Source organism: Colossoma macropomum, unplaced genomic scaffold (assembly GCF_904425465.1).
Source record: "Colossoma macropomum unplaced genomic scaffold, Colossoma_macropomum, whole genome shotgun sequence".
Classification (NCBI taxonomy): Eukaryota; Metazoa; Chordata; class Actinopteri; order Characiformes; family Serrasalmidae; genus Colossoma; species Colossoma macropomum.
Window position 1 is genome coordinate 1,165,001 of NW_023495965.1, and position 12,409 is coordinate 1,177,409.

General features: G+C 47.5%; 1 protein-coding gene across 1 annotated transcript in view; it reads left to right on the top strand.

The window, feature by feature from the left end:
• Positions 1-11,027: 11,027 nt before the first annotated feature.
• cacna1ab (calcium channel, voltage-dependent, P/Q type, alpha 1A subunit, b) overlaps positions 11,028-12,409 on the top strand; it is a 147,810-nt gene continuing 146,428 nt past the window's right edge. The window contains exon 1 of the mRNA XM_036564312.1: positions 11,028-11,432. Within this exon, the coding sequence (XP_036420205.1) occupies positions 11,149-11,432 (284 nt within the window). The 5' untranslated portion in view covers positions 11,028-11,148. The remainder of the gene's footprint in view (positions 11,433-12,409) is intronic.

A 12,409-nucleotide genomic window follows, 5' to 3' on the forward strand; every position in this document is an offset into this window, starting at 1 on the left:
TTTGCTGTGTTTGCTGAGCTGCGCTGTCAGAGATCAGTGAAGGGCTTTTCAGAATATACGTACAGCAAGCTAACATGCTAACATGCTAACACGCTGCTATTCTGCACGGATGCTTTAAAAATACACAGACGTAGAAATGTGCGGTTTTCTATGCAGACATATGAGCGCTGTGTGCGGCAGAAGCAGATGTTTCTGTGGGAAGAGCAGATCAGCCTGAAGGACAGCAGCACTTTAACTGATGAAATATTAAGCAGCAGCACGGGGACCATACAGCACCAACACTCCTAATGTAGGACACTTCAGCCCAGAGAGGTTCTGTGCGTGAGGAGGAACGAGTGAAGGAAATGTAAAGAGAGGGAAACAGAGGGATGGAGAGTGGCTTGGGGAAGGAACGTCCTGCTGGACTGAAGAAACTATGGATATCTTTAACATACAGCTGTCTGTTAAAACAGTTAATTATAGCTAATTGCGCTTATCAATTGGCCACATTTAAGAGAGAAAGCACATTGTTTTATACTGAAAATAGCTGCATCTGAATGTATTTGTTGCTTTCAATAATGAACACTGAAAGTGAACATGAAGATCATCTCCACACAGTGAATGCAATTTCCATTTTCATCTCCGACGTCCAGTGAGAGCAACAGTGTCACGTTCTGCATAGCGTGCATTCATGAAGCTCCTCAGAATAGGACTGCTGATCAAAGATCTGTTCCTGTTAGCAAAGTCACAGTAAATAAGAGAGGAATCTGCTCCTAGATCAGCACTTCTACTCTCAGAAGCAAATTCTGGTTGAAACTGGGCTCTGCAGGAGGGTAGCTCTCCAGGACCAGGGTTGGAGACCAGTGCTGTAGAAGGACGCTTCTAATGTGGTCAATTTTCATTGATCAGTGGCCTTCAGGTAAGAAGTAGCTCAGTATCATGAACAAAGAGCCTCCCCACAAATGAGAAAAGGGCAATAAATGGAAAGTAGCATCGGTCCCAGTATTGAGCCCTGTGGGACACCAAACATGTCTAGAGTTTAATCAGAATTCTATTATTAACATTTCCCAGCCACTGATGATCTTCTACCTAGACAGCAACCAGTGAGAACAGGGGGTTGGGTGAAGTGCCTGCTGGTTCTGCATGGCACGTATTCATGAAGCTTCTCAGATTAGGACTGCTGATATAAGATCTGCTCCTGTTAGTAAAGTCATAGTAAATAAGAGAGGAATATACTCATAGATCAGCACTTCTACTTTGAGAAGCATCAGGAATGAATCCAGGCCAATGTCTCATATAGCCAGTCTCCAACCCTGGTCCTGGAGACCTACCTTCCTGCAGAGTTCCCCGCCCCCTTACTTAACTCTATTACATCTGAACCAGCCAGTCAGGGACTTGGAAAGAGGTTGATTACCTGAAGCAGGTGCAGCAAATTCTGGTTGGAACTAGGCTCTGCAGGAGGGTAGCTCTCTAAAAATGTTTGCTATCCGGTGTCGACCAGAGGAGGATGGGTTCCCCTTCTGCTTCTTGGTTCCTCTCAAGGTTTCTTCCTCCTTCTCTTGGGAGTATTTCCTTGCCACTGTCGCCACTGGCGACGCTCAGGGGGGCTCGGACCCGGATTTTCTTTCTGTAAAGCTGCTTTGCGACAACACCTGTTGTAAAAAGCGCTATATAAATAAACGTTGCTTGCTTGCTCTAGGACCAGGGTTGGAGACAGCTGTAAAAGGATGCTTCTAATGTGTAAATTTTCATTGGTCAGTGGCCTTCAGGTGAAGGATAGCTCAGGATCATAAACAAAGAACCTCCCTACGAATGAGATAAGTGTAATAAATGGAAAGTAGAATTGGTCCCAGTATTGAGCCCAGTGGGACACCAAACATGTGTGAAACATTTGTGAGTTTAATCAGAATTCTATTATTACATTTTTTACTGCCACTGATGATCTTCTACCCAGACAGCAGTCAGTGAGAACAGGAGGTTGGGTGAAGAGCTTGAAAGTGATGATATTGAAAAACACTGTTCCGTGCTTCATTGCAGAATTGATGTAAAGAGTGAGTGTGCAGTAACCTGCAGTACCTCTACTACACAGAGAGAATGCAGTTCATCTCAAATGTCCAGTGAGAGCATATGTGTTTGCATGTTCCTAATAATAATAATAATAATAATAATAATATCATACACGGTCAATGAGAGTGTATCTCATATATCATATATATAGTCAATGAGTGTGTATATCATACACATAGTTCACTCTCAGAAATAAAGGTACTAAACTGTCACTGGGTCAGTTCCCCTTCTTGTCACTGGGGTGGTTCCCTCAAGGGTCCATCTCAGTACCTTTAGTCAGGGAACATAACTGAACCATAATCCACTGAAATGATATGTTCTAAGCTGTACTGACTCCACACACCCCGTCTCGTCTCCAGGCTTTTATTTTACTGTTCTGTTTAAAACATTCGGTTATGAAAAGGTACAAATACGAACTTTTCACCTGGAAAAACTTATTTAAGGTTCACAATCAGACCTTAAAACCACTGTTGGAGCTTTGAGGGAACATTTACACTGTTTGTACCTTGATGAACGAAAAATGTACCTGAACAGAACCTTTATTACATGAGAGTATATCTCACATATCATATATAGAGACAATGAGAATGACAATGAGACAATGAGTTAGAATATATATATCATAAATGCAGTCAAAGTGCTAGTATATCCTATATGTTAGGATAGTCAATGAGTATATATGTCATATAAATATCATATATACAGCTAATGAGTCACAAAAAACTTGTATCTCTGTTTTGACTTTTATGCATAGTTTGAAAACTCTGGTCATAATTTTATGTTGATTAGACTAACAGGATTGGTCCAAAATTACTTTCAAAAAAATCGCATTACATTAACTTCCATTACAAGGTTGTATTTTTTTCTTTTCCTGTAAATGTACCATTTTGGACTTATGAGCTTTTGTTTCAACAGCGACGATTATTCATATCAAATCCCAAATCTGTGTGAAGGATATCACTGTGAATAAAAAGGACATTCACTGATTCATTTATTTCCAGTGGAGGACTGATTTTTTTAGCATCTATTGATATTTCAGCTGGAGTCTGTTGGGCACCGTGTTCCCTTTTTGGAAGACATTGATCTGCAGTAAAAATACCGCTGCAAAAGGAAGAGAACCGACCCACAGTGAATGAGTGTGGGTGAGAACTGGAACAGAACAGAATGAAATTAATCCAGAAAAGCACAGCTTTGAGACAGTATGCAGGAAAAACTACATTTAATCAGTAATATGTCCAGTAATACGAGTCACCGTATACCTGCTGCTGTTTCCTGTGAAAAGACGCTTTAGGTTGGTGAAGGATCATAAACAAAGAACTGAAAAGGGTAATGAACTGAAAATAACACTGGCTCTAGGATTGAGCCCTGTGGGACGCCACATGTTTTGGGCAGAACCGTGTGGGTTTTTAGACGTTTTTGCTCAGTTTTCTAGCCAATTTAATCAAGGCCAGTTCCACCAGCTAGCTCTCACATTTTTAGACTTATTGTCAATCAGTCTGACCTACCTGCTTCAGCTAATCTCAGCACCTGGATGTCCTCTATAAGACATTCAGCAGGCTCGCTTCACAAAAACTCAGAATTCAGTGTATTTTACTATCACAATATGATGGCAAGAGCAATATCTTGTTGGAATGTTCCACCGGGGTTTCTGGGTTTGAAATTAATAACTGACTCTAAATGTAGGTATTGTGATATAAACTGAGTCTGTTCTACAGTTTCTCATTAGGCTGAATGAATAACTGACTCTAAATGTAGGTATTGTGATATAAACTGAGTCTGTTCTACAGTTTCTCATTAGGCTGAATGAGTAACTGACTCTAAATGTAGGTATTGTGATATAAACTGAGTCTGTTCTACGGTTTCTCATTAGGTCTATCTATCTATCTATAACTATCATGTGTCTGTCTATTTGTCTATCTTTGTCAGTTTGTCGTTCTGTCTCTTTTCCTTCTTCCTCTCTTTCTCTCTGGTTGAGAGTGTAGAGGGAGGAGTCTTTTGTAGAGAGAACTGTAAGGGGGAGAGCTCAGTGTTGCTGTGAGTGGGGAGGGTGCAGGGTGTTTCCTGCAGGGTTGCCGTGTGAACGCTTTCTGAATGACAATGCAGCACAGCAGAGCACTCACACACACACACACTCACACACACACTCACACACACACACACTCACACACACACTCACACACACACACACTCACACACACACTCACTCACACACTCACTCACGCACACACACACACTCACACACACACTCACACACACACACACTCACACACACACTCACTCACACACTCACTCACGCACACACACACACTCACACACACACACACACACACTCACACACTCACTCACGCACACACACACACTCACACACACACACACTCACTCACACACTCACTCACGCACACACACACACTCACACACACACACACACACTCACACACACACACACTCACACACACACTCACTCACACACTCACTCACGCACACACACACACACACTCACTCACACACTCACTCACGCACACACACACACTCACACACACACACACACTCACTCACGCACACACACACACTCACACACACACACACACACTCACACACACACACACTCACACACACACTCACTCACACACTCACTCACGCACACACACACACTCACACACACACACACAGGTCTCAGCTACATGATGTAAACGTAAACGTGTGTAAATGAGTGAGTGTAGGTGCAGATGAGTGTCTGTGGTGTAAGACTGTCGTCTGTCTCTCAGTAATTTTCTCTTAAAGCTGATGAATCAGGGTGCAGTCAGCCCTCTCCTCCCCCTCCACAGCCCTCCGTCCCTCTACCTCCCGCATCACTCGCTCATAATGGACGTGTGTTCCCGCCACTCGTGCGTCCACTCCGCCTGCGCAGCGGGGAATCCACGCCTTTACTACGACACTGAGCTTCCGGAACAGGTGCGCTGAGTAATCACGCACACCACCACGCATCACAGCGCAGATTTATTACACACCGTCACTACACAGACGTCTGTGGGCTGGTCACTGTGGCAGTGACGTTTCAGCACCATGGACAGGTACAGTCTGATGGCCAGAACTGCCCCCTCACCTGTCTACACGTTTACATCTGCATCAGCGAGCGCGTGAATGAGTGAGTGAATGAGTTAGTGTGGATGAATGAGTGAGTGAATGAGTTAGTGTGGATGAATGAGTGTGTGAATGAGTTAGTGTGGATGAATGAGTGAGTGAATGAGTTAGTGTGGATGAATGAGTGAGTGAATGAGTTAGTGTGGATGAATGAGTGTGTGAATGAGTTAGTGTGGATGAATGAGTGTGTGAATGAGTTAGTGTGGATGAATGAGTGAGTGAATGAGTTAGTGTGGATGAATGAGTGTGTGAATGAGTTAGTGTGGATGAATGAGTTAGTGTGGATGAATGAGTGAATGAATGAGTGAGAGTGGTGTAGCTTCTTGGTGTTGGCGTTGATGGTTGGCGTAGCTGCTTGGTGTTGACGTTGATGGTTGGTGTATCTGCTTGGTGTTGATATTGGTGGTTGGTGTAGCTGGTTGGTGTTGACGTTGATGGTTGGTGTAGCTGCTTGGTGTTGATACTGATGGTTGGTGTAGCTGCTTGGTGTTGGCGTTGATGGTTGGTGTAGCTGCTTGGTGTTGATATTGGTGGTTGGTGTAGCTGGTTGGTGTTGACGTTGATGGTTGGTGTATCTGCTTGGTGTTGATACTGATGGTTGGTGTAGCTGCTTGGTGTTGGCGTTGATGGTTGGTGTAGCTGCTTGGTGTTGATATTGGTGGTTGGTGTAGCTGGTTGGTGTTGACGTTGATGGTTGGCGTAGCTGCTTGGTGTTGACGTTGATGGTTGGTGTATCTGCTTGGTGTTGGCGTTGATGGTTGGTGTAGCTGCTTGGTGTTGGCGTTGATGGTTGGTGTAGCTGCTTGGTGTTGGCATTGATGGTTGGTGTAGCTGGTTGGTGTTGACGTTGATGGTTGGTGTAGCTGCTTGGTGTTGATATTGATGGTTGGTGTAGCTGCTTGGTGTTGGCGTTGATGGTTGGTGTAGCTGCTTGGTGTTGATATTGATGGTTGGTGTAGCTGCTTGGTGTTGGCGTTGATGGTTGGCGTAGCTGCTTGGTGTTGATATTGATGGTTGGTGTATCTGCTTGGTGTTGGCGTTGATGGTTGGTGTAGCTGCTTGGTGTTGGCGTTGATGGTTGGTGTAGCTGCTTGGTGTTGATATTGATGGTTGGTGTAGCTGGTTGGTGTTGGCGTTGATGGTTGGCGTAGCTACTGGATGTTGGCGTTGATGGTTGGTGTAGCTGCTTGGTGTTGATATTGATGGTTGGTGTAGCTGGTTGGTGTTGATATTGATGGTTGGTGTATCTGCTTGGTGTTGACGTTGATGGTTGGTGTAGCTGCTTGGTGTTGATATTGATGGTTGGTGTAGCTGCTTGGTGTTGACATTGATGGTTGGTGTAGCTGCTTGGTGTTGGCGTTGATGGTTGGTGTAGCTGCTTGGTGTTGATATTGATGGTTGGTGTAGCTGCTTGGTGTTGGCGTTGATGGTTGGCGTAGCTGCTTGGTGTTGATATTGATGGTTGGAGTATCTGCTTGGTGTTGATATTGATGGTTGGTGTAGCTGGTTGGTGTTGACGTTGATGGTTGGTGTAGCTGCTTGGTGTTGGCGTTGATGGTTGGTGTAGCTGCTTGGTGTTGATATTGGTGGTTGGTGTAGCTGGTTGGTGTTGACGTTGATGGTTGGTGTAGCTGCTTGGTGTTGGCGTTGATGGTTGGTGTAGCTGCTTGGTGTTTGCGTTGATGGTTGGCGTAGCTGCTTGGTGTTGATATTGATGGTTGGTGTAGCTGCTTGGTGTTGATATTGGTGGTTGGTGTAGCTGGTTGGTGTTGACGTTGATGGTTGGCGTAGCTGCTTGGTGTTGGCGTTGATGGTTGGTGTAGCTGCTTGGTGTTGGCGTTGATGGTTGGTGTAGCTGCTTGGTGTTGGCATTGATGGTTGGTGTAGCTGCTTGGTGTTGGCGTTGATGGTTGGTGTAGCTGCTTGGTGTTGGCGTTGATGGTTGGTGTAGCTGCTTGGTGTTGATATTGATGGTTGGTGTAGCTGCTTGGTGTTGGCGTTGATGGTTGGCGTAGCTGCTTGGTGTTGATATTGATGGTTGGAGTATCTGCTTGGTGTTGATATTGATGGTTGGTGTAGCTGGTTGGTGTTGACGTTGATGGTTGGTGTAGCTGCTTGGTGTTGGCGTTGATGGTTGGTGTAGCTGCTTGGTGTTGATATTGGTGGTTGGTGTAGCTGGTTGGTGTTGACGTTGATGGTTGGTGTAGCTGCTTGGTGTTGGCGTTGATGGTTGGTGTAGCTGCTTGGTGTTTGCGTTGATGGTTGGCGTAGCTGCTTGGTGTTGATATTGATGGTTGGTGTAGCTGCTTGGTGTTGATATTGGTGGTTGGTGTAGCTGGTTGGTGTTGACGTTGATGGTTGGCGTAGCTGCTTGGTGTTGGCGTTGATGGTTGGTGTAGCTGCTTGGTGTTGGCGTTGATGGTTGGTGTAGCTGCTTGGTGTTGGCATTGATGGTTGGTGTAGCTGCTTGGTGTTGGCGTTGATGGTTGGTGTAGCTGTTTGATGTTGGCGTTGATGGTTGGTGTAGCTGCTTGGTGTTGGCGTTGATGGTTGGTGTAGCTGCTTGGTGTTGATATTGATGGTTGGCGTAGCTGCTTGGTGTTGACGTTGATGGTTGGTGTAGCTGCTTGGTGTTGACGTTGATGGTTGGTGTAGCTGCTTGGTGTTGGCGTTGATGGTTGGTGTAGCTGCTTGGTGTTGATATTGATGGTTGGCGTAGCTGCTTGGTGTTGACGTTGATGGTTGGTGTAGCTGCTTGGTGTTGACGTTGATGGTTGGTGTAGCTGCTTGGTGTTGGCGTTGATGGTTGGCGTAGCTGTTTGATGTTGGCGTTGATGGTTGGTGTAGCTGCTTGGTGTTGGCGTTGATGGTTGGTGTAGCTGCTTGGTGTTGGCGTTGATGGTTGGTGTAGCTGCTTGGTGTTGACGTTGATGGTTGGTGTAGCTGCTTGGTGTTGACGTTGATGGTTGGTGTAGCTGCTTGGTGTTGGCGTTGATGGTTGGCGTAGCTGTTTGATGTTGGCGTTGATGGTTGGTGTAGCTGCTTGGTGTTGGCGTTGATGGTTGGTGTAGCTGCTTGGTGTTGACGTTGATGGTTGTTGTAGCTGCTGGGTGTTGATATTGATGGTTGGCGTAGCTGTTTGATGTTGGCATTGATGGATGGTGTAAATGGTTGGTGTTTGCGTTGATGGTTGGTGTAGCTGTTTGATGTTGGTGTAGCTGTTTGATTTTGGCATTGATGGTTGGTGTAAATGGTTGGTGTTTGCGTTGATGGTTGGTGTAGCTGTTTGATGTTGGTGTAGCTGTTTGATGTTGGCATTGATGGTTGGTGTAAATGGTTGGTGTTTGCGTTGATGGTTGGTGTAGCTGTTTGATGGTTGGTGTAGCTGCTGGGTGTTGGTGTTGATGGTTGGTGTAGGTGCTGGGTGTTGGTGTGGATGGTTGGTGTAGCTGTTTGATGTTGGCGTTGATGGTTGGTGTAGCTGCTTGGTGTTGACGTTGATGGTTGGTGTAGCTGCTTGGTGTTGACGTTGATGGTTGGCGTAGCTGTTTGATGTTGGCGTTGATGGTTGGTGTAGCTGCTTGGTGTTGGCGTTGATGGTTGGTGTAGCTGCTTGGTGTTGACGTTGATGGTTGGTGTAGCTGCTTGGTGTTGACGTTGATGGTTGGTGTAGCTGCTTGGTGTTGGCGTTGATGGTTGGCGTAGCTGTTTGATGTTGGCGTTGATGGTTGGTGTAGCTGCTTGGTGTTGGCGTTGATGGTTGGTGTAGCTGCTTGGTGTTGACGTTGATGGTTGGTGTAGCTGCTTGGTGTTGACGTTGATGGTTGGTGTAGCTGTTTGATGTTGGCGTTGATGGTTGGTGTAGCTGCTTGGTGTTGGCGTTGATGGTTGGTGTAGCTGCTTGGTGTTGACGTTGATGGTTGGTGTAGCTGCTTGGTGTTGACGTTGATGGTTGGTGTAGCTGCTTGGTGTTGGCGTTGATGGTTGGTGTAGCTGCTTGGTGTTGACGTTGATGGTTGTTGTAGCTGCTGGGTGTTGATATTGATGGTTGGTGTAGCTGTTTGATGTTGGCATTGATGGATGGTGTAAATGGTTGGTGTTTGCGTTGATGGTTGGTGTAGCTGTTTGATGTTGGTGTAGCTGTTTGATGTTGGCATTGATGGTTGGTGTAAATGGTTGGTGTTTGCGTTGATGGTTGGTGTAGCTGTTTGATGTTGGTGTAGCTGTTTGATGTTGGCATTGATGGTTGGTGTAAATGGTTGGTGTTTGCGTTGATGGTTGGTGTAGCTGTTTGATGGTTGGTGTAGCTGCTGGGTGTTGGTGTTGATGGTTGGCGTAGGTGCTGGGTGTTGGTGTGGATGGCTGGTGTAGCTGCTTGGTGTTGGTGTTGATGGTTGGTGTAGCTGCTGGGTGTTGGTGTTGATGGTTGGTGTAGCTGCTTGGTGTTGGTGTTGATGGTTGGTGTTGATGGTTGGCGTAGCTGTTGGGTGTTGGTGTTGATGGTTGGCGTAGGTGCTGGGTGTTGGTGTTGATGGTTGGTGTAGCTGCTAGGTGTTGGTGTGGATGGTTGTTGTAGCTGCTTGGTGTTGGTGTAGATGGTTGGTGTTGATGGTTGGCGTAGCTGTTTGATGTTGGCGTTGATGGTTGGCGTAGCTGTTTGATGTTGGTGTAGCTGCTGGGTGTTGGTGTTGATGGTCATCCACTCAGTGTTGGGTGTTGGTGTTGATGGTTGGCGTAGCTGCTTGGTGTTGGTGTTGATGGTCATCCACTCAGTGTCGGGTGTTGGTGTTGATGGTTGGCGTAGCTGCTTGGTGTTGGTGTTGATGGTCATCCACTCAGTGTTGGGTGTTGGTGTGTGTAGTATTGTGTGTATTATGTGCTGATGGTAATTTTTTGTATAGGTATTCGTTGGCGTGTCCGTTCGTGCCCCCCACCCCCCAGCGAAGCTCTACAGTCGTGCGCTCAGGCCCCGCCCTCTCTCCCTCTCCGTCTCGCGAGCCCACCGTGCTGACGCTCTTTCCGGCGCATGAGCTGCCTTCTCTCCGCGGTTTTTTTCCCCTCCGCGCGCTGCGGATCAGGAGAGCACTAGAAGAGAGCGGAGAGCCGCGCGCTCCCGACACGAAACCGGACCTGAGAGAGAGAGAGAGAGAGAGAGAGAGAGAGGAGGGAGCGGGGACCTCCACCCCAACACTGCAGCTCTCGCGCTCGCACACACACACACACGGACAAGCGCGCGCACAGGCACACACGCGCGGGGGGTTTTCTCCAGCGTTCTTACCGTCTGCGCGCGCGGCTGATTGCACTTCCCTCGCGCTGGCTCTGCTAGAGAACCGCAGGGAGGATGAAGATGATGATGGTGAGATGGTGAAGATGGTGAGGACGCGCGAGGATTCCCGTTAGGCTGCTGAGAGACGGACACACGCACACACACGCGCGCGCACACACACACACACTGCAGTGTGGATCCTCCCAGCTTCATCTCACACACACGCACGCGCGCGCACGCACACAAACACATCTATGGCTTCAGCGTCTTCCTGATCGAGTCTTGAAGCCGAGAAGACCTGCTGTTTTCTGGAGGACGGATTTTTGATGGACCACTGTGGCTCTAGATGATCAGGTTGGCTCGACCACTCGCACGCGCGCACACCCCGATGGGCTTTGGCTTCATCTGTCTTTTGACTTCTGAAGATCTTTAAGAAGCTCTGAGTGAGCAGATCTAGAACGGGACGTGTTTTTTTCTAGCACACGCTCCCACGGTCGTTTTTTTTCCTGAGGCGTGAGAATCCCCCCCCGCCCACTCACTCTCTCCTCCACCGCCCCCTCCCCCCTTCCCCCCTCCCCCGGCGGATTGCGTGCGCCCGTGGCTGGGCGGATGGGGTGTGATGTGGACGCTCTGCACCCCGTCCTCGGCTGCTGTGTAACGCGTGTGTGTGGTGGTGGTGGTGGTGTGTGTGCAGGATGGCGAGGTTTGGAGACGAGGTTCCGGCCCGCTATGGCGGCGGCGGCAGCGGCGGCGGCGGGGGTCCCGGTCAGGCCGGGCCGGGCCGTGGGGGCAGCAGGCAGGGTGGACCGCCCGGAGCCCAGAGGATGTACAAACAGTCCATGGCCCAAAGAGCCAGAACCATGGCTCTGTACAACCCCATCCCCGTCCGGCAGAACTGCCTGACCGTCAACCGCTCACTGTTTCTGTTCAGCGAGGACAACGTGGTGAGGAAATACGCCAAAAAGATCACCGAATGGCCATATCCTTTACCACAGAGGGGCTTCAGTAAGTCTGAGTGCGCCTGTGCGTGTGTGTGTGTGTGTGCGCGCGCGCGTGTGTGTTTAGCTCTGTATGGGGACTGTGTTGGGTTTCAGTGGAAATACCCCACAAACACAGGAATACAAACTTGTCTGTGTGAGCAAATACACCAAAATACCACTGAATGGCCACATCTTTACTATAGAGGGGCTTCAGTGTGCTTTTGTGTGTATTTAGCTCTGTATGGGGACTGTGTTGGGTTAAAATGGAAACACCCCACAAACATAGCAATACAAACACTCCAAGAATACCACCAAATAGACTTATCCTTTGCTAAAGACAGGCTTTACTGTGTAGTGTATGTGTGTGTGGCCATTTATGCAGCTCTATGTGGAGTCAAAAACTGTAGCTGTGTTGGGTTTCAGTGGAAATACCCCACAAACACAGGAATACAAACTTGTCTGTGTGAGCAAAAACTCCTCTGTACCACTGAATGGCCACATCCTTTACTAAAGAGGGGCTTTTATTGTGTAAGTTAGTGTGGCCATTTTTTAGCTTTATATGGGGTCCAAAATTTAGCGTGTTGGGTTTCATTTGAAACTTGTCTGTGTGAGTGAGTACACCAAAGACCACCAAATGGCCATATCCTTTACTAAAGAGGGGCTTTTGTGAGTTATGTGTGCTTGACTCTGTGTGTGTGTGTGTGTGTGTGTGTGTGTGTGTGTGTGTTTAGCTCTGTATAATAATAACCCACAAATACAGGAATACAAACTTGTCTGTGTGAGCGAGAAACCAAAATACCACTGAATGGCCAGATCCTTTACTAAAGAGGGCTTTTATTCTGTAAGTTAGTACGTATTAGTTAGTGTGGCTGTTTATTCTGCTCTAAAGAGGAACCGGAAGGAAGAAAATGGTGCGATTCTTTTCCGATACGGATACCAGAACCTTCAGTTGGCTGAGGTGCCCGTTGTGGCAACT